This window comes from Rattus norvegicus, chromosome 1 (assembly GCF_036323735.1).
Source record: "Rattus norvegicus strain BN/NHsdMcwi chromosome 1, GRCr8, whole genome shotgun sequence".
NCBI classification, from domain to species: Eukaryota; Metazoa; Chordata; class Mammalia; order Rodentia; family Muridae; genus Rattus; species Rattus norvegicus.
Window position 1 is genome coordinate 110,317,823 of NC_086019.1, and position 22,061 is coordinate 110,339,883.

Sequence of the window (22,061 nt, forward strand, 5' to 3'; positions counted from 1 at the left end):
TCCACAAAAGTTCAGTCTGTAGTTCTACTATTCCAGATGGGTCAGTGCCGAAAAGACTTTGAGGCCTGGCTAGTATAAACCAGTGTTGGGTCCTTGTTTTCAATTCTGCCCTACACTAATGTCCACAGAAGGCCCGGCCTCTTCATTCCTGAAAGTGTTCTAATAATCTAAAATAAAATGGCTGCTATGCCTTAGGTTTGCACGTCACACTAAGTCACCAAGTACATGGTTGAGTGTGAGCTTCCCTTTCTAAAGGAAATTGGATTATTTTAGAGGTTTTATTAGGTTCTTATAATGGGACACAGATAAAGTGGAGGGTTTTTAAAAAAAAATAGCCATGATCCATTTCTCCAATTGGTTATTTAAATATAAAATAAATATACATTTATTTAATTCCATTGTTTGTGGGAAAGTTACAGGATAAGCCCATGTAAGAGCATGCATATATGGGTACACATAGGTGCGCACGCACGCACACACACACACACACACACACACACACACACACACACACACACATACAAATATGGTAAACTTGGTGTTTCCTATGTCCAACAGAATCTATCAGTTTCTCAGGGGACCTGTAATGACTCCTTGCCAAATTCTTGTTGATCCTAACAGTATGTCTGATTGGTCTTCCTTTATCTCTTTATCTCTCTCCCAGCACATTGTGTTTCTGTTTAAATTTTTATTGGCCTGGATGATACCAGATGTTCCTAAAGACGTCGCGGAGAAAATCAAACGAGAAAAGTTAATGACTGTCAAAATAATCCATGACTTTGAGCTCAACAAGTTGAAAGAAAACTTGGACGTTGAATATGGTAACATCATGAAGAATATGTCAGTAAACAATAAATCCCTGAAGGCCAAAACTTCAGTCTAATCCACACACAGGTGGAGAAGCTTTATGCACTTTCTCTGTCCACGGTTGCCTCTGCTTTTTGGGCTGGATGCTGGAAGCCATGTAGCCATTTGTTTTTCTTTCCTTCTTTTATTTTTAACTCAGTGTCTTTATGCACTTCAATAGAGACTGGCAGTGTGCTCTCAGAAGAGAATGTAGGCTGGCACCATCCACTGGGTGATTCCAGGACCCTCCGGGGTCCTATAAACAGTTATAGGCGGAGCCTGTGGATTCGGCATACGGGACATCATGGATTGTTGCTACCTAGATGAAACCATGACCTGGGGGACCAGGTGCTCTGTCACTACCCAGGGCAACTGTACATCTCTACCGTCAACTCTTGAGTGTTTCCTGTCTCCCACCAGACAAGAAAAGGATTGTTTCAAAGAGAAAACTAAGCAAAGAGATCCACCAAGTCACAAAACATCTGCTGTTGTAAAATGCACAAATGAAAGCGAAAATCAGAAGTCTTGGGAAATCTCACCTACTAACAAACACTGGGTAAAAATGATAGGAGCAGTGTGCACTTAATGATGTCAGGTGAAAGGTAGCTTCAATCAGAATCCCAGATAGCCTTTCCTAAAAGTTGAATTCCTTTCCCTATGAGACTAAATGAATTTTTATAAAAGAGAGTCAAAAGGCTCTTAAAGGTAGTGTTTCCATTCTGTTGACTGCTTTCAACATCATGGTGGCTGCAGGTCTCGTAAGTGCAGGTATTGTGTGAAGTCAGCGTGTCTTCTTAAGCGTTAAAGAATTCAAGACAACACATAGAGATTAACTCATTTGATTATAAAGTGGAACTTTTTAAATTTCTCTGAAATGCTGATTTTTGCATCATGAAGCCTTTTTGAGCTCTATCCATTTGTAGAAGTTGGGCACAGTTTACAAAATGTGACTCTTTTTGCTCTAAACAAACTCTAAACCTTGTAAGTTTACAGTCTTTTCGTGGGCTACACAGCCCTTCAACATCTAGTGCCTTCTTTCTATGCCCTTGACATATGAACAATTGTCTAAATGACTGTTGATTTGACATGATACAACATTTCAGATGTCAACTTGTCTTCTCTTAGAGAAACTGTCAGTGTTGTGAGCACAGAGTTTATCACCAAAACATAATCAACAACATGAGAAGGTGATAGGTAGGAAAAAGTCTATTTGTTAAATGATCCCTTCCACACTTTTGGCTATGTGGATATACCTCGATTCTTGTCATTGGTTCAGTTAATACGGTACCACACATGTGTCTGCATATAACTTACTACTGGACTGGGAGACATAGTCCAGCTACAGTATAGTCGAATCTTCAGATTTAAATTAGAATTCAGCTATAGAGGAGTATTTTTTAAAATCACATACATACAAAAAATTTGATCACAAGATTTTTTAAAAGTAGTGTTTGCTTACCAATAACACGATTTCACAGCATAGCTGATATCACAGTATTAACTACTGATAGACATTAAGTATCTAAAACTAGGGATTATGGATATTATAAAAATGATAAAAGAGTTAGCACATCACATTATTGACAATGTTGATTTGTCACATACTAGGTAGATTTGGAAACATGTTTGGGTCACTTGAAATTATTTCATAATTGAGAGATAATTTTGTTCTGTGGAGATGGTCAACATAAGACAACCAGTCATCTTGAGGATGATTCTATCCACAGGTGAGGTTCTTGTAGCCTATCAAATCACACTGTCACCACTGTGCTTGTCACACACACAGTGTACATTGCCTTCTTCATGGTGCTATTTTTTTAAAGGAAGATTGTAGGTCTTCTTTTGTTTTATTTTTGTGGCTTGAAAATATTATGAAGCTAGACTGGGAGATAAGGCCAAAGATGACTTGCAAAGCTGCCCCACACACTGCAGGTTCAAAATCTGCAATGCAAGCACTGAATATCCAGAGTAATGGTAGAAACGAACAAAGCTGGACTTTATCCTACAGCAAACACATCCGAAGCTTTATCTGCATCTTCACTTTCAAGTGCATTGTCAGATACATCACATTGGCCTTGTGATTTCCCACTGAGCACTTTCCTTTGCTTTCATGACTCTGAGAAACTAGAGTCCCTTTCTGGAAAGTCTGTTAGCCAAAATCAGGTGTAGTTTGTTCCAGCAGAATTGCTTCGCTTCCACCGCCACATTGGTTGATGTAGCAATGTTAAGCTAGCTGCGACAGACACCTGATGTATGCTGGGCCAGGATGTGTTAATACCTCAATCAAACAGTTAGGCTTCAATGCTAAAGCCCCAAACCGCACAACTCATTTCAAAGTCGTCATCATCTTCATTGATTCTTTTACACAAAACCCAAAATCCTTCACGCCACTTACTTTAGGCATCAAAAGAAGGGGGGCTGTCATTAAATGAAATGGTCTGAATTTGGCAGTGTTTCTGGACTCCTGGATTCCACACCCTTCCCGCCCTTTCATCGTCAAGAGGAAAGACAGATCTGTTTCCTCTGAATATCATGTGGGATTCTTTGGGATACAGCTGTGGGTAAGAATAGACAAATCTCTCCTCACTGCTATGCCAGTTAGTAAGGGTGAAATAATATCTGGAGAAATTCCAGGTTGACAATTAGTGTGTGTCAAAAGAAAGCCTTTACTTGCAGATTGTGTTTGTAGAGTCATTGACTCTGCGCTCCAGCAATAATGGCACTGGCCATTCAAAAAGATAACTCATTACTTCGGACAAACCTCTCATAGTTATTATGTAATTGAATGATGCCATGAAGGGAGGCATTGGATTGCCAGACTTTGGACTCTGCCACAAGGAATCAATAGAACTATCGTGTTACTATTCTTGCAATTTGAATGTACTTTTCTGTATAGTAATTAAAGTATGTCAGTTATTTCAGCACTTTGTAAATGTTAATGACAACGTTTAAAACATAAGGTATAGTGTGGTCTAAACCGTGCGAGATACAAGTGCCCATTCCTCTAAATATGTCATTGGATGCAGGCTGCAGCTCTCCTGATATGAGATGCTGTGTCCTGAGGTTAACTCTGGGTTTACAAGCTTGCTCTTTCCTCCCGCCCTTTTCCCCTCCATTCCACCCCATTCTTGCTTCCATCCTTTTTCTTTGCCTCCCTCCCTCCCTCTCTTTCTCTTTCCTTCCTTCCCTTTTCCTTCCTGTATTTCCTTCTGTTCTCTCCTAAAAGGAGGACGTGGGTATTCAGAAAAAGTGGTCTTTAGTTATAGACTTCAAAAGCCAAATGACTCAGTGAGTAAAGTAGCAAATAATTTCAAATATGTTGACACAAATATCCTTTTCATTTCTCTCCATTTCATTATTTAATAACTTCCCTATACTACAGCTTTTTCCTTCTCCCCGTCTATTTATCCTTCCAAACTTTGAGGGCTTTGTTTTTTAAACCATTTTAGTTCATTTAGTGCTGTCTGTATCAGCTTGAGTTTAGAGCTAATTTCTTAAATGAAGAACTTTTGAGAAGGTTTTTCATGAGATATGTTGTTTTTCAGACACTTCTGAGCACAGCCAGACACAGGGTTAGCTCAGAATGTCACTGTATCACCCTGAAAGGGCAGAGTCAATTAGGAGTAGCTTAATGGGTCTAGAGAAATTGCTGTAAGCACTTTGACAGAGACTGCCAAACAGGCAGCCTGGCCTACCTTGAGTTGCACAAAGTCACTTAGGATCAGGGCAGCCAAGCCTCCACAGCTGCTCTAGTCCTGTCCCTCCTATCACATCCAGAGACTCTCAGTTGGATAGATTTATACCTCTAGTTCCCACTTATTAAAGATATTATATTCACTACATTCAACCAATATACTTTTAAGGCCAGAATGCTCAGAAGTCAAATGATTGCACCACATCCTCAGTACATTATAGGTTGATCATAGGATCATACAGGATGTAAATGATGAAGCAAAATTCTAAATATTATGGGGAAGGCATTTCCTTTGAAATTACAGTCTGGGATAAAATGTGCCATCAGGCATGGGCGTGAAACAGCGGAGCTCCTGAATAGTGAGTGGCCTTGTGTCTTCTATTGCTTATGTCAATCTGCAACCAAGTTCCACTGATGGGAGTGCAGGGCTCAGCAGGAGGGGACATAGGGGAGAAAAGAGAGCAAACAAACTCGGTGGATTGTATGTTCGTCATATCATGCTGATCTTCAAGAATAGTCACAAAAAGAAACCTTAGCTGCTTTGCTGCCATCTGCCATTTTGGCAAGTAAGATCTGGTTACATTTTTCATCTTTGTGACAAAATACCCAACCAATGCATATTACGGAAGGTGGGATTTATTTGGGCTCACTGCCTGAGGATTTGGCTTATCATCATGGGGAAAACATGGCAACAGAGCATGAGGACAGCTGGTTTCATTGCATCTGTAATCAGGAGGCATGAATACTGGTTTATTCAGTTGGGAAATCCAGCCAATATGATGATGCCACACATATCCAAGGAAGGTACCTTCCCGCCCAGCTAAACGTACCTGGAAACACCCAGACGTGTGTTTCTAGTAGCGATTCTAAGACCAGTCGAATTGACAGGATTAACCATCTCAGACCTTATAGGAAAAGATTTCTTGAACAAACAGGCACAGGCCACAGCTATCCCTAAGCTTAGGAAGGTTATAAACCACACAAAAAGCATGTTCAACAAACTAGATGTAGTTTACTTCCATAAAGTGCTCCCAGTAATTGAAAAACAACAACCTCTTCTAACTCACATTCTGAACAACTTAAATGTCTGATCGTGTACAATCTCAAAACCAAACACAACCAATAAACTTCAAAGAACTAAAATCGAATCATTTACCTTTCTTTGTAACATCAACAAAAGGAGTAAATAACATAACCAGGAAATATGCAACAGTTCTTGGACTATCCCACGAGTCAGAAAGCAATGGCAATAAAATGTCTGAGATATTTCAAATTACATATTTTCAAATACATAATATTAGTGTAATGAATTCATTTCATCCGGTGAGTAATTTTTATGGTAAATATGCAGCTACTTTTAGAAATGCAGAAAAGGGGTTGGGGATTTAGCTCAGTGGTAGAGGGCTTGCCTAGCAAGCACAAGGCTTGGTCCTCAGCTCCAAAAAAGAAAAAGGAAAAAAAAAGAAATGCAGAAAAACCATGATAGCATCCTAAGAAGTGGTTATAAAACAATACAAAGGAAAAGACACTGAAAGCAAGGAAAACCAGGAAAAACAGACCCAGAAGACACTCTCCAATCTGGCAGCTTATTGATGCTCTGTCTCTACTAGTCAGCAGTGACAGAGCACAGGTCCAGAAATAATAGAATGGATTTATCTAGACAGTTGTAACCATGAGAAAAGGTGGACAAGAAGTAGGCAAAATAAGTTAAAAACAGAATTAATGCATTCATTGTATGGTATCTACTTGCAGATGTATATTATATTTGAACACATTCTTGCCTGCCTTCCACATTTGTAAATAATGTTTTCTTTGTTTATATTTCATGGAATAATAAAAATATGCAGTTTTTGAAGAAAAATAATTAACCCTGAATATTTGATCAAAAACATCAGAAAATTATAAAGCAGATGACCTGAATGGAACCATTCACTACAAGAAGGGCAAGCAGGGATGTAAGCCCATTGTGTAGTGGATTGGGAGACACAATGGGTGAAAGAAAGCAAAGCTTAGGTGAGCTTCCAACAGATTTAGCATGTATTTGGAGGAAAGATTTAGTATAGAGCCCAGCAAGGACCACAAGTTCTCATGAAATCCCTGAGAAGTCCGTGATGACATGAAGTGTAAGGACAGAGAGGTCGAAAATAAGAGGACAGAAAAGATACAGGAAATAGAAAAATCAATTCCTGTTCACATTATGCAAAGACAGTTACAAGGCAAGATGTAGTACTGTAAACTGAGATTTTGTTAATAAAATGGCAATTATAAGTCTGTATAACTATTTTAAATATGTATTAGCTAATAATACACAGGAATCATATAAGAGAAATAGTTATAGAGGGAGCTAAGCTGTGAGGTTAGTGAACCCACAGCTATGATGGAATCTGCTAGTGTTTTTTCAATGAGTGATTGGCCACACAGAGAGCTGGATACAGCAAGGATGATGGAATATTCAAGCAATTCACTTGAGAGCTGACATGACATCTAATAGTGGCAAAACAGACATTCCTTCCGAGTGTTTGTCGAATAATGTTCAAAAGCATCTTGGACCATACGGCAGGCAAAATTAACGTCACGGGACTGAGCTCTCCAGAGTACTTGCCTCGCTGTAGTGAGTTAAGCTCACTGACAGGAAAGTGTCAGTGGCTTGAAAATGTTTGGAAATGAAACAGGCAACACATTTCTCACCGGCATATGGATGAGAAAAACCCACACGTTAGAAACTACCCCAGAACAGATGGGGAGTCACATTTAGGTGTGGGTGGAAATCAGCTTAACACAGTTTTAACGGAAATACATAATGGCTTTAATCCTCACACTATTGAAAAGGGAAGCAATCAAAACAAAGTTGTTTGTTTGGGGACATTGGTAGGTGTGAATTAGCTACATAAGCCCCAAGAATGGGGGGAAATTATGAGAATTCAGTGAAGTAAAAATCAAAGTCTGAAAAGTAATAACACAAACATTGACTGTTTGAAATGAGTAAAATTGTGGGGGAGAAAGAACAATAACACACTTCCCAATTCAGGAGAAAGAGGGACTGGATCAACTGGAAAAACAACAGGGGTAATAGATACATTTCATGTCTTAAAAACTAAAAACTTCAGTTCAAGAAGTCATTACCTGAGAACATGTAAACCCACACCATAGATAAAGACAGGATTTCGAAAAGAGAAGGTACCTTCAGATTAAGTAAGGAAGTCCTCTGAGTCAAATGTTATAAGATGAAGGGCTTTACAAGTAGGCTAAGCACATAAGTAGGCGTTTCTCAAAGCACATTATGAATGTAGCTAATCAAGCCTGGAAAGGCTACCATCATCATTAGAAATAGAAAGGTGTGACCAGACCACCACAGAGACGCAGAATGAAAGGCACTGAGAGCCAGTCCAGGTTCATCTTTGTTGCTGTGATAAAATACTAGGAACAGAAACAAATTTGATTGTAATGCATTAATTTTGAGTTCAGTTATAGAGAGGCAAAGTCCATGACAAGATGGCTTGACATAGGCTGTATTAGATGGAAAAATGCATTTCTTTATATAGTTTTTGGACAATACTACTGTAAGCCATTCTCACCTGGTCTATATCACCTCCATAGTGTCATCATTACTAGAAGTCTGGAAGAAAAGCCAGGAAACATGCAGTAAAAATTAGGTAGGGACTCAGATAACAGGTTTGTATGTGTTGGCTTTGGGGGAGTAAGGTAGAGGGTGGAGATGGTCTCTGTGCTCAGCAGATTTCCACTGGGAGCTAGAACTGAAATAGGTCAGCCATCCTGATTTTGAAGGAGTTCCATTACAGGTAGCTGTGACAGCTGCTTTGCCAGGTGAGTTAGAACCCAAGAGGAAGAAAGCATTCTACTCAAGGGATCAAACAAATCAAATAGTAGATGTAAACCAGGAGCACTGTGGGTTCAGACCAGTCACTGTGACATTGGTGAGACTGTGGAATGGTCTCATTTGAAGACTGAGTCTAGGAGCAGGAAGAGATGAGAGCCTTCAGAGGAGCCAGAAGTGGCTGTGAACCAAATGCTGGAACCTAAAGAAGATGATGAGGCCATCCGTCATGGTCAAAGCACAACATGGAAAGACAGTGCCCAAGAAAGAAATTGGTGCATCCCTACAAAGCAAAGCTTGGAGCAAGTAGTAAGGTGAGCATGGATGAAGAAGATGGGGTGCACATGTTAGCCGGGAGCGTGAGTGACATGAAAAGGGTGCCCATCCAATACCAGTACAAGGATGAACGAGGGTAGTTTAGGAAGTCTGAGGAGTGGACTTAAAGAGCTCACACCGATGCAAAGTTGAAGCCTCAAAAAGCTAAAAGTGGGAAGCCACCTTTGCATCTGTGTTGGTGCGGCTAGATTAGAATGAGGGCGTCCTAAGAGAAATAGGAGGATGACTTGGAATGGACAAGTGCATATGTAGGGTTGGTCAGATATGTAAAGACACTGGAAGCAATTGTTGGAGGAGGGAATAGCTATGGAAACAGAAGGGATAAAACGAGAACAAGCAGCGCCACATTCTAATGAAAGTAGGGATAATACAATTCACAGTGTTTCTTAAGTGCAGATTTAACTGTGTATATACACAGGTACACTTGTATATATATGAACTCATAGGCATCAAGACTGAAGCATGTGGTATATAGGACTCTGGGCCATCTTGCTCTGCTATACTGCAAGAAAAGTCTCAAGGGGTAAAAGGTAAAACCACAGGAGTCAGATTGAAAATATGTTCTCAATAAAATGGTAGGTGGATCTGGCAGTGGTGGCATATGCCTTTAATCTCAGCACTCAGAAGGCAGCAGCATGCCAGTCTTTGAGTTCAAGATCACCCTGGTCTACAGAGTGAGTTCTAGGACTGCCAGGGCTGCACAGAGAAACCCTGTTTTGAAAAAAAAATTGTGGCTGAGCATGGAACACGTCTGGATTGAAGAACAACCCACGAAGTAACCGATTCTTAAAGTAATCTTAAAGAGAGGTCCTAGAACAAAGTGCACCGGAGAAAGTTGACAAGTGCAGTATGTGATGATGATCTGATGCTTTGGCTGCTATCATGGCTAAGGGACAAATGAAGTCATGGGATTAAATAGAAACCGTGTGCCATGTCAAGCATCTGACCACGAAGGCTGTAATTTGTGTGAAACCATGTCCTTTTTGGTTGGAAACACACACTGGATTATTTCAAAGGAACAGTAAGTAGTAGTTGGACCCAGTGAACGTGCCTGAGTCTTACTGAGTCAAGAGGCTGAGACCAAGGCATCTTCCTGCCTCATCTCTTCGGTAACTGCTCACGTATCCCAAGACACCAAATTACACATGATCAATACATACAATTTTCATCTTAAATGAAAACAAGAAGAGAAAAACCTAATGATTGCTTACCTAAAAGTGGTGAGTGATGCAATATTAAAGGTTCGAAGATGTAGTTTCCATGTACATTTGTCTGTAGTCTTGAAACTTTTTAATTTAATTTCATTTTATATGTATAGATTTTTGTCTTTGTGTTTGCCATGACACCAACTGTATGCAGTATCCATGTAGGCTAGGAAAAGGTCTCCAGCCACACACTTCATTAAATGTCTGAATGCCATCTCAAGGACAATTGCTTCACATCATTAAAATTTGAGTCAAAGATGCAAGTAATATACTGTCATTTAGGTCATTATTTTCAACTCTGTGTATTTGCAGATTGTCAAGTAGAAGTTGGTTAAGAAGAAAGCTTTTAAACATTTCTCCTATTCAACATGTTTATTACAGACAAGAGCAAAAGGAAGAAACTTTATCAATTCCACAAACAAAAGAACCCATATTCACATCTTAATCTATCAATTCGCAGAAAGCATGGATGTCTGAGAACCATGTTAAACAGGACAAAGTTATCAATAATCAGATTGAAAAGATCTCAATTGGTCTAATAACTTGTTTTTCTAATGCCAGTCAGTTGGCAGAGAAAAGAGATGGAGAATCTGCCTGTTAAACTAAGTTTAGGAAACATCACTCTTCTGTGTCTTCTAAATAGAATCTGATTTGAACCATAGATAGATAGATAGATAGATAGATAGATAGATAGATAGATAGATAGAGACAGACAGACAGACAGACAGAAAGGGAGGGAGGGGGGAGGGAGAGGGAGGGGGGACAGGGAAGGAAGGAGAGAGGGAGAGAGAGAAAGAGAGAGAGAAGGAGGGAAGGAGGGAGAGAGAGAAGGAGGGAGGGAGGGAGAGAGAGAGAGAGAGAGAGAGAGAGAGAGAGAGAGAGAGAGAGAAACACAGTTGAGAGCCAGTGATGCCATATACTGAATTATGGGTTATTTTTAACTCTTTTCCCACATGCATTGATGTTTTGTGTACATGTTTGTCATATAAAAGTATTAGATTCCCTAGACCTGGAGATAAACACAGCTGTGATCTGCCATGTGAGTGCTGGGAATTGAACCCAGGTCCTCTGGAAGGGCAGCCAGTGCTCTTAACCACTGAGCCATCATTTCAGCCCCTATTTTAAACTTTTTTTTACTTGGACTTTGAGAATACATTTGTTTTAGAGACAACTTCTGAAATGGAATGGTGACTGCAGTCTCCTTCATGTAATTCTAGATGGGTGAGGGAAGGTTGAATCAGCAGGAAATTCAGTAAGACCTAATTTCCTGGTGTTTGTGTGTCATTTATCTCTGTAAGAGAGACCTGAAGGAATACTCCCAACAAACAAACAAACATCAGTACATACTCTGTACCACCAAATGAGTAATTCCATACAAAAGTTGACCTTAATAATGCCCACTATATTTAGATATACAGATCTGTGAGCTATGGGTAGAAAGTTGATATTAGGCAAATACATGAAATGACCACCACAATTTACTTTTAAATATAATGCAATTCTCTCAAAATTAATATGGAAAATGCTAGAGAGGGTTGTTGTTGAGAAAATCAATTTGATACAGCAGCCATAATGTGTAGTATAACACAAGTCTACAACTGAGTTCCCAATTTAACCCCCACTACAGAGATAAGCAATAGTCTTCTTTTTGGTATTTTGGGGGTGGGTGGGTTGTGGGCTTTTTGTTTTGTTTGGTTTGGTTTGGTTTTTTTGTTTGTTTGTTTGTTTGATTGATTGATTTTTTTTTTGCAACCTTGCCCTGCTGGCTATGAAGGAAAAATAAAAATTGATTTCTAGTATAACTGGCTCCCAGAAACTAGGATACTAAGCGATTCCTTCACCTGAATAAAAAGTGTGTACTCTTAGGGCAACCCTCCTCATAACATGCTCCTATTGCAAACACGGTGTCCAGGTCTATGAGTTGAGAGAAATATGGGGTGGTTAATGAGGGTGTGTGGGTTAGTTTCACGGTACATGGGAGCTGCAGTTCACTTCTCTTAGCAAATACCCTTGTGGTTCTGATAAAGCTGCTGCAGCATATTCCTTTTTTTTCTGTTTTGGGACAAATTACAAGGTGTTTCTGTACATTCCTGACTGTCCAAGCCAGCCTTGAACTCACAGAGATGCTCCTGCCTTCGGCTCCGGAGTGCTAATATTAAAGGCGAACGACACCCAGCGTACCTGCAGCATATTCTTTTTTTTTTTTTCTTTTTTTTCGGGGCTGGGGATCGAACCCAGGACCTTGCGCTTCCTAGGCAAGCGCTCTACCACTGAGCCATATCCCCAACCCCTGCAGCATATTCTTAAACTTGAACTACATAACTCTTACGGAGTGGCAACTGCATTGCACAAGCCAGCTCCACTCCCCTCTGAAGTGTGTTGGCTGCGATCCCTAGGCTTACCTCATGTTCCAGGGTACAGCTTGCTCCTCCTTCCGCTACAATCCTCATTCTTTCACAGCTCATGCCTTGGAGCGCCACACCATATAAGCTGAGTTATACACAGGAATTGAGGGTGAGTCAATATCTCATCTGATCATCTTGACCCACAGCTCGTCAGTGTACCAAAGTGGATGGAGTCTTATGTAGGATCTTACAATTCTCTACTAGATTCCCCCAGCCAGAAAGACAGAGAGGTGCTGCCCTGCCTGATATGGAAATCGCTAAGGCTGTGGGTTTGGTGCTGTGCTTAGGAAGGGTTGTAAGGATTGAAAACTGAACAAGAAATGCAGCAGAGGTCTTCCAATGAAGTGTCAGAACTGGAAATTAAAAACAAGCCCCGCTGAGAAGTCTCCTGAGGTTGTGTAAAGCTAAACTCAGAATTACTGCTCGGAGAGACAAGCAAAGAGCCTGGTGTGGTCCACTTCATCCTTTACAGACTGAAGATTTCATCAAGGAGTGAAAATCTCACTTCCCAACCTAGCCACGGATGAACTCTGGGTGAGTGTGGCAGAGGGCGCGTGTCAGGACACATGTTGCCTGTGCTGAGGCCTAGGAGAAGGAACTTAAGACCCAGGGCCAGTCAATATGACTTTCCTCTCCTTCTCCTTCATTTTATCTCCATCTTCCACAGCTGTAAGTAGTGAGTTTTCCCCCTTCCCATGCTTTGCTTTTTCTAATCTTAAATCCAGCCCTGTTCAAGCTTTTAGTTTGAACCAAGCTCCCTGCATTGTTCACTGAAAGCACTCTCTGGTGGCTCGGCTGTATGCATCTCTTCATTTGTGAAATTAAGACCTGAATGTGTTTGCTAATGAACTAGTCTTACTGAGCTAAAAAATATGTACCACAGGAATTATCCACTTAAAGCCATTTGGCTATTATAAAGGCATATGATTTAAAGATACATAGACATGGTTTTGCTTGAGCTCAATTTTTATTTCGTTTCTTTGGAGTATATACCTGGAGGCGTGATTGCTCCTTTTTGAGATATATAGCTCAAGGTGGCCTCAGGGTTGTGATCCACCTACCTCAGAATTCTGAATGCTATTCAATCACATATAATGAATCTGTGTCAGATGTGAGAAACCATTTCTCAAATCTGTAGTCCTAAAGGAGATGTAAATTATATCTATGCCTTCTTACAAGATCCCAATGACAAACCAAAGTTCATGCTGTAGAATCCATGAGTTTCAAGTATAGAACATGGATTACCCTAGCAGCCATACTGAAAAGTCTTCAGCAAACATGAATGATGACTCCCCCTTCCATTATAGATGGAGGACCTTCCTTTAGCCTTCTCAAATCTAATATACTCTAGTACCTCTCTGAGACCTCTGGGGCCATGTGCAATTGATACCAAGTTCTGTCCAAGTGGCTAGGATGAATGGTTAGACACTCTTTGAGGTGAGAATCCAAAGAGCCTCTCCACTCTTCTGTGAGGGAAAGTCAACAGTCCACAGGTTGGGTGTGACTGATTCTTGTGGACCAGCATAGCCAATCTAAATGAAGATGGTCAAGATGATGTCTGTTTTGTTGGAGGAGAGTGCTACACAACAGCAAAAATGTGTTTTTCACTGCACACATGAGTTCACAACAGCTGTGCACAAAATTGAGACACCCAAAGCCTACATGTAGATAGGGAAGGGAATCATGACATCCCACTCCAGCGGAGAGCCACTGGAGAAGGGAATCAGGTTTCTTGGAGGACTATCCACAGCTCCATCGATGATCCTACACGCAGGTGTATAAAGACAGCATGAAATGAACTCTGGCTTAGAGAGAAGGGAGGGGGAGAAGACAGAGACAGAGAGCACATGGGATTTGGAGTGGAAAGCAGTGCAAGGGATAATGGCGGAATTGTAATATTTTTACCACGCTTTCTTCTTATGACTTTACAGTCTGAGTGTTTGCCTCATTCTTCACGAATTTTGTAGTGTATGAGTCTTTCAATAAGGCTTTGGATACACAAATTAAGTATTTCTGCATTGGATACAGGTATGCTAACATATGAAAAACAAATACAGTTTTTAAAACTGCTCAACACTCGAGACCCCTTATGAACAACTATGCCAAGCAATCAGAGCTTCCAGGGACTAAGCCACTACCTAAAGACTATACATGGACTGACCCTGGACTCTGACCTCATAGGTAGCAATGAATATCCTAGTAAGAGCACCAGTGGAAGGGGAAGCCCTTGGTCCTGCTAAGACTGAACCTCCAGTGAACGTGATTGTTGGGGGGAGGGCAGCAATGGGGGGAGGATGGGGAGGGGAACACCCATAAAGAAGGGGAGGGGGAGGGATTAGGGGGATGTAATGGCCTGTAAACTGGGAAAGGGAATAACACTCGAAATGTAAATAAGAAATACTCAAGTTAATAAAAAAAATTGCTCAACAATATTACCAAGTAGCTATTCTCTAGAAGTAGCTCCCACGGCTGGGATTTCCATCACTGTGGTAATTATTTGTAAAGGCTGCTCACATAGATGTGTGGTGTGTGTTTGCCATTCTGAATTCTGACAAACATTACACAATGAAGGGATGGGATGCAGAAAGTCAGCTGAGAAGTAGACATACCACCAAGAGTCTGTAAGTAGTGAAGGTAGCTTCAGTCCCAGTAATAAATAATAAACTTTACCCCCTTCCCAGCAGACCCCTATTGCAAATGTATGATAGTCAATGGTCCCAAGAGAGTAGGAGATAGCAGGTGGACCATGACATCTACTTTACCATTGCTGCAGATGGATTTCAGGCAGAAGGAAACTTGGCCATAAGCACTGTGCCCTGAGAACAGTATCTTCTCTTGATGAAATATTTTTTCTTCGAACACAGAGGTCACCTTGCATTTTACAGAGTCATTGAGCTGAAGGGAGGAAACAATAAAGTAAGTGAAAAGATCTTCTAAAAGAATAAGCTGACAAGTAGGGTCAAGGCTCATCCCAAGTCACAGGCTTCCCTGTGATGCCCCACTTTTAGTCTGAGAACTTTATCTCTTCGTCATTGCCTACCCTTCACCATTGGTACTGATTTACTGTTTCATTCTTTTCTTCTTCACCCATTTCTTCAGTATTTTATCTATCCTCTCTCGATCATCTAAGCCAGTAAAACCTCATTAACTGAAAACTGTCTTTCCCCCTGTTTGGAAGAGGTTTTTAATAAGGTATCTGACTATCTCTTCTGGGACCAGTTCTGTGGAGTCATAACAGAAACAAGAAATAAACGAAGTGATTCCCAAGTTCCAAGTAACCATGAGCTTCCGTAGAAAGCAGGAAATGCTTCCCAGAAAGTGATGCACAGTAAGCTTTACCATCGTTTTATGTCCAATGTTCACCTTTGACTGTATTCTCATATTTTATCCAGGAACGTATATGATACATGAAAGGATTAGATAGTACTTCACAACACAGAAGAATTAGGATAGATGTGCAAGGAAATGTGGTGTTTGCCTTCCTAGAAGCCATCAACAACACCCTTGGCAGAAAATTACAACGCTGAATACTACTGAGTGGTGAAAAAAATGCAGGTCACCTCATGGCTGCTTAACTCAAGCCAGTATAATTTGAGAGCGCTTAAAAGCTCTTGGCGTTTTTCCTAAAACCATAGCCACTGATGTAAAGCCAGACATTTATTTTCTTGGATTAAAGAGAAATCAGAGACAGGCAATGCTTGGACTTGTCTGTTGCTTCAATGTTGTCTCTGTGTTGGTTGGCTTTTAGTCAACTGGACACAAGCCAGGGTCATCTGAGAAGAGGGTGCCATAGTTGAGACAATGCACCCCTTAAAAACAGATGTACCCCAGTCAGTGGGGCATAGTCTTAATTAGGGATTGATATGGGAGGGTCTGGCCCACTTTGGGTAGTGCCACCTCTGGGCAGGTGGCCCTGAGTTGTGTAAGAAATCAAAACAAGCAAGCCATAGAGAGCAAGTCAACGAGCAGCATGCACTCCTTCATGGCTTCTGCTTTCATTCATACCTCCAGATTCCTGCTCTGATTTCCCTCAGTGGTGGAGGGTGACTAGAGGGTTGTAAGCAAAAATAAACTCTTTTCTCTACAAGGGCAATGTTTTGTTTTACAAAAACAATGAAAATCAACTAATACATCCAGATATAACATAGCTGGTTGTTTCTTTTCACTTGGTTGTCAGTATACATTGATTTCAACATCCATTTTTTTGTTTTGTTTTTTGTTTTATCTTTTATTTTATTTTATTTTTTTCTTTTTGTGTTTTTTTTTTTGAGAAAGTTTTCTCTATGTAGCCTTGGCTGGCCTCGAACTCAGAGATTTTTCCTACAGAGATCTGGAATTTAAAGTATGTGATACCACCACCCCGCTCAGCCTCCTTTTTTATCATTTGATGTCACTTATGACTACGCTAACATCAGGAATTACGAATAGACTAAGGAAGAAAGATAATGTATTGATTAGAGGCATTAGGTGGAAGCTATAGGCTTAAAGGAGTTACTATCTGCCAACTCATGAAGCTACTGGAAACATGGGAGAAAGACCCAAATCTGAGCTTCTGGGAGGAAATACCAACATCCACCACAAACCATAATAACTGTAATAGTATAAACCTTTTCCCACTGTCATCATGAAACACTAAATCCAGGGACCTGTTTCCACTGTGCTATAACATTGGATATTATGTATGCTATAGCGACTTTTATATCTGAAGTGCGTGTTGAACGATAACCCTCATTATGAGGGATAGAGAGGGCCAAAAGGATCTTTAGGAGGCTTTTGGGCTCTGCCCTTGTGAATGTGTTCATCAGTTCATGCAATTAATGGTTAGAAAGTCCTAATGTATCTATTGGACAGGTGTCTTCCCACTTCCGTTTCCTAGCCTGCTATGCCCTCAACACAGTCATGGCTCTGCCTTTAAGAAGGCAGCCTTTCAAATTTGGATCAGAACAAACTCTGTTTCTACAATTCTGTGATAGCATGTTTTCATATGGAGAGAAAGTGGACTGGGATGCACTGAAATTTGTTTACTATCAACTGTGCTTCAGGATGTCACCCTACCTGCAGGTAACCAAATGTCCATGACTCTCTGAAATTACAGGGCTTTCCAGGGACACGGCAGTTTCCCTGGTAAATCAGGAATCACCCCCGCAAAAATAAGCAAAAACAAACAAGATGAATCACTAGTCTCTTCTTACCACCGACAAGGAAGCACTACCACTCCCCAGAGCTTAGCACCATATTTCTGAGCTTTTAACAATACTCCATCACCTTTTCCCTAAGTATGTTGACTCATGTGTCTTTTTCGTGAAATATATTTGAAAAGTGAGCTTAGATGGGATGACTTAATTATGTGGTCCTGACGTCTCCCTAGGCATTTCAAAAGGCTGCGGATAACCAAATGCTTAATAAGCATTTTCTCCTAAGAAAGAGGTTACAGTGACAAATTTCTTTGATATTTTCTGTTCCATGAAGCTTTCTCTGCAGTCTAGATTTCCTGCAAAAGCACTTCTGCCCATTTTGGACTTAGAAAGAATCTAGAACTATGGTTTCTGCTCTAATGATGTTAGTCTCTACAGAAAAAAAAATCAAGAGAGAAGTGAGTTGAGAATATCCCTGGCAGAGTCCACCAACACGGTCAGTTGCAAGAACACTTGCAAATCTGTATGTGTTTCCTACACAAGCAGCGAGTCTTGTTTGCATGGGCACTTTTGTTTTTATTATTTGGGTTTTTTTACTTGATTTATTGGGCAGAATAAATCTATCTTTCCTTTCTCAGGTGCACTTGCTGAGAATTTCCCACTATCTGAAGTGGAGTCCTCAGTACCTTGACTTGGGTTCCCATAGTAACACAAAGGACAACTTTCCATAATTCTATATAACACTTGTTTCCTCTGTGTTCTGGACATAGCCATTCAATGCCATGTAACACTCAGGTGTTCTTTGTGTGACATATATTGTTCTAGGAAGTCATGCTTATACAGACCATATGAGCCTTACACGAGGTCACCTAGGCTCTCAACTCTGTAAATATCTTGAAAAAGAACAAAAGGAAGGAGACAGTTATAGGAAAAAAGCTGTGACAGAGGACCAGTTTTAGAGTCACTAACCTGTTTCCACCTGAGAGCACTGCTGTGTAGAGCTGAACAGATGCCTGCCCTCTGTAGCTATTCAGGAATCCCCTAGTGTTTTGCCTGTATGTATGTCTGCTGAGTGCTGAGAAGACAGGATTAGACCACCACACTCAACTTTCATGTCTATATAATGAATACTTAGCTCTTCCCCAACTTATAAAACCAGGAAAATGGACCTTGCAGTAATGGTAGACAATGGACATGCATATGCTTGAAAGGATGTATAGATGAATGTGAGCCTCAAAGCTAGCAGGCACACCGGGATCTAGAATGAGAGCCCTGATGGAAACAATGAACTAAAAATGGAAATATGAATGTATGACAGGAACTGGTTCCTAGCCCTTTTCCTGCTTAGCATCCAGAAAGCTGCTTGCCTGTAGTCTAATTCTTTCAGTGAAAATGACTGGAAGGTTTGTATAGAGGTGAAAAGCTCATCAATGAAAGCCAGAAGGCATTCAGCCACTGTTATCCACTGGGTCTGCCTGAAGGGATGCCTGGACAGTATGGTTGAAAAGTTTGATAGGCCAACCTTGCCTTTATCAAAGTGGGTAAAATGAATAGCTAAAAACTACTAGATGTTTGATTTATAAAAAAAGACCCTGGAATAATCTAAAATAATGCAACAATGGGAGATCAGTAGAAATGGAGGTCTGAGGATAAGTCTGAAATGTAGCAACACATTTTAAAGTTTTCCTAAGAATAATATGGAGGTTCAACGAGTGAGGATATCTTAAAATTCAAAAATAGAAACACATAAATCTTAAAAATCAATGAGCCTGAAAAGAAAAATGGAAGCCTGCCAAAAAGTAAAAATCAGGATTAAACATGCCGAAGAGAAAATGATCATTTAAACTGAAGATCAATTTAGTGTGGCTGGTGTCCAACACACAGAACTTTAAGAAAGAATTGGGGGGGACAAAGGGAAGGAAATTATAAAAGATATTGTTATGGTTTGTATATGCTTGGCCCAGGGAGTGGCATGATTAGAAGATGTGGCCCTGTAGGAATAGGTGTGTCACTGTGGGTGTGAGCTATAAGACCTTTATCCTAGCTGCCTGGATGGCAATATTCCGCCAACAGCCTTCAGATGAAGATGTAGGACTCTCAGCTCCTCCTGCACCATGCCTACCTGGACGCTGCCATGCTCCAGCCTTGATGATAATGGACTGAACCTCTGAACCTGTAAGCCAGCCCCAATTAAATGTTGTCCCTATAAGAGTTGCCTTGGTCATGGCCTTTGTTCACAAGAGTAAAACCCTAACTAAGACAGAGATTAATGTGCACATCTGAAATATGAAGGACAGGAAGCAATTTGCCTCAGAATAACAAGCTGAGATTCAAAAAGGAAAGGATCCTTTTAATAGTTTCAGGAATTTTGTGAAACCATTGAGTGTGCCATAAAATCTCAAGAGTCAGAGTAGTGCGAGTTTACTACCAACAACACAGTAGAAAGCAAAGGAAAGAGGCCACAAATTACCAGAAAAAATGCTGAGCTTGGAACTCACAAACAGGGAAACTAAGTGTGAAGGCAGAAAAATAAATCAATTTTCAGATACACAAGTTCCCAATTATTTACGCCCCCCCCCATTCCCTGTTCCAGAAACTAGCAAAATTGTCATTAAGGAAAGGTGTAGAAAACAGGCTATAAAGAGTTGATTCAAAAGAGAGGTGCATGATCTCCTAGGACTAGCAATGACAAGGGAGTCCAAGGAGGCTGCTGTGTAGCCCAGTGAATGAGTGTTTTGTTTGTATTAAAGCACAAGAGAAGAGCACCCAGAGGTGAGCATCTAGTGGCCCACATGGATTTGAGAGCATCAAGTCTGACCACGCTGGGGAAATCTTCATGTTTTATTGGAGTATTGGAGGATGAGGGCACACAGAAATGGTATGAAATACCAGCAAGCAGAGCATGTCATGAAGCCCAGAGTGAGGAAAACATTGTGTGTGATAGAAGTGACAAGAAAGCAGTCAGCTGTGGTGCTGAGCAGCAAGGGTTTTGGAGGGCTTGAAATTTTAATTCTGCCGTGAAATCATGTGAGCTTGAGAGTGGTTTAGCATTAATTGTTACAGTCAATAGAGTATAGGAAAGAGAAAACATATGTATATAAAAAGAGGAAAAGAAGCAGAGTCAGAGAGAGGAGAGGGGCAGGGAAGAGATTTACGTGCATCTTTCAGAGGAGTGAGTATGGAATCATCAAAAATTGAAAACCAGCAAAGTGCCGTATGGCTGAGAAACACCTAAAGAAATGTTCAACATCCTCAGTCATCAGGAAAATGCAAATCAAAACAACCCTGAGATTTCACCTCACACCAGTGAGAATGGCTAAGATCAAACTCAGGTGACAGCAAATGCTGGTGAGGATGTGGAGAAAGAGGAACACTCCTCCATTGCTGGTGGGATTGCAGACTGGTACAACCATTCTGGAAATCAGTCTGGAGGTTCCTCAGAAAATTGGACATTGAACTGCCTGAGGACCCAGCTATATCTCTCTTGGGCATATACCCAAAAGATGTTCCAACATATAACAAAGACACATGCTCCACTATGTTCATAGCAGCCTTATTTATAATAGCCAGAGGCTGGAAAGAACCCAGATGCCCTTCAACAGAGGAATGGATACAGAAAATGTGGTACATCTACACAATGGAATATTACTCAGCTATCAAAAACAATGACTTTATGAAATTCATAGGCAAATGGATGAAACTGGAAAATATCATGCTGAGTGAGATAACACAATCACAGAAAAACACACATGGTATGCACTCATTGATAAGTGGATATTAGCCCAAATGCTCGAATTACCCTAGATGCACAGAACACATGAAACTCAAGAAGGATGACCAAAATGCGAGTGCTTCACTCCTTCTTTAAAAGGGGAACAAGAATACCCTTGGCAGGGAATAGGGAGGCAAAGTTTAGAACAGAGGCAGAAGGAACACCCATTCAGAGCCTGCCCCATATGTGGCCCATACATATACAGCCACCAAATTAGATAAGATGGATGAAGCAAAGAAGTGCAGGCCGATAGGAACCGGATGTAGATCGCTCCTGAGAGACACAGCCAGAATACAGCAAATACATAGGCGAATGCCAGAAGCGAACCATTGAACTGAGAACCGGACCCCCGTTGAAGGAATCAGAGAAAGGACTGAAAGAGCTTGAAGGGGCTCAAGACCCCATAAGAACAACAGTGCCAACCAATCAGAGCTTCCAGGGACTCAGCCACTACCCAAAGACTATACATGGACTGACCCTGGGCTCCAACCTCATAGGTAACAATGAATAGCCTAGTAAGAGCACCAGTGGAAGGGGAAGCCCTTGGTCCTGCTAAGACTGAACCCCCAGTGAACGTGATTGTTGGGGGGAGGGCGGTAATGGGGGGAGGATGGGGAGGGGAACACCCATAAAGAAGGGGAGGGGGAGGGGCTAGGGGAATGTTGGTCCTGAAACTGGGAAGGGGAATAACAATTGAAATGTAAATAAGAAATACTCAAGTTAAGATGAAAAAAAAAGAAACCAGCAAAGTATAGCTATCATATAACTAACTTAAGTGGTACTTATTCTGTTACACACTGATTTATATTGTACCACACATAAACATATACATA

At 40.8% G+C, this 22,061-nt stretch overlaps 1 protein-coding gene across 5 annotated transcripts in view; it reads left to right on the forward strand.

The window, feature by feature from the left end:
• The window catches only part of Ano5 (anoctamin 5), a 101,095-nt gene extending 95,412 nt beyond the window's left edge, over positions 1–5,683 (forward strand). For 4 of the 5 annotated variants that reach the window (XM_017590139.3, XM_006229266.5, XM_006229268.5 and 1 more), the window contains one exon: positions 665–5,683. In XM_017590139.3, the coding sequence (XP_017445628.1) occupies positions 665–883 (219 nt within the window). In that variant the 3' untranslated portion in view covers positions 884–5,683. The remainder of the gene's footprint in view (positions 1–664) is intronic. The other variant, XR_010060061.1, reaches the window with a different exon arrangement.
• The last annotated feature ends 16,378 nt before the right edge of the window (positions 5,684–22,061 follow it).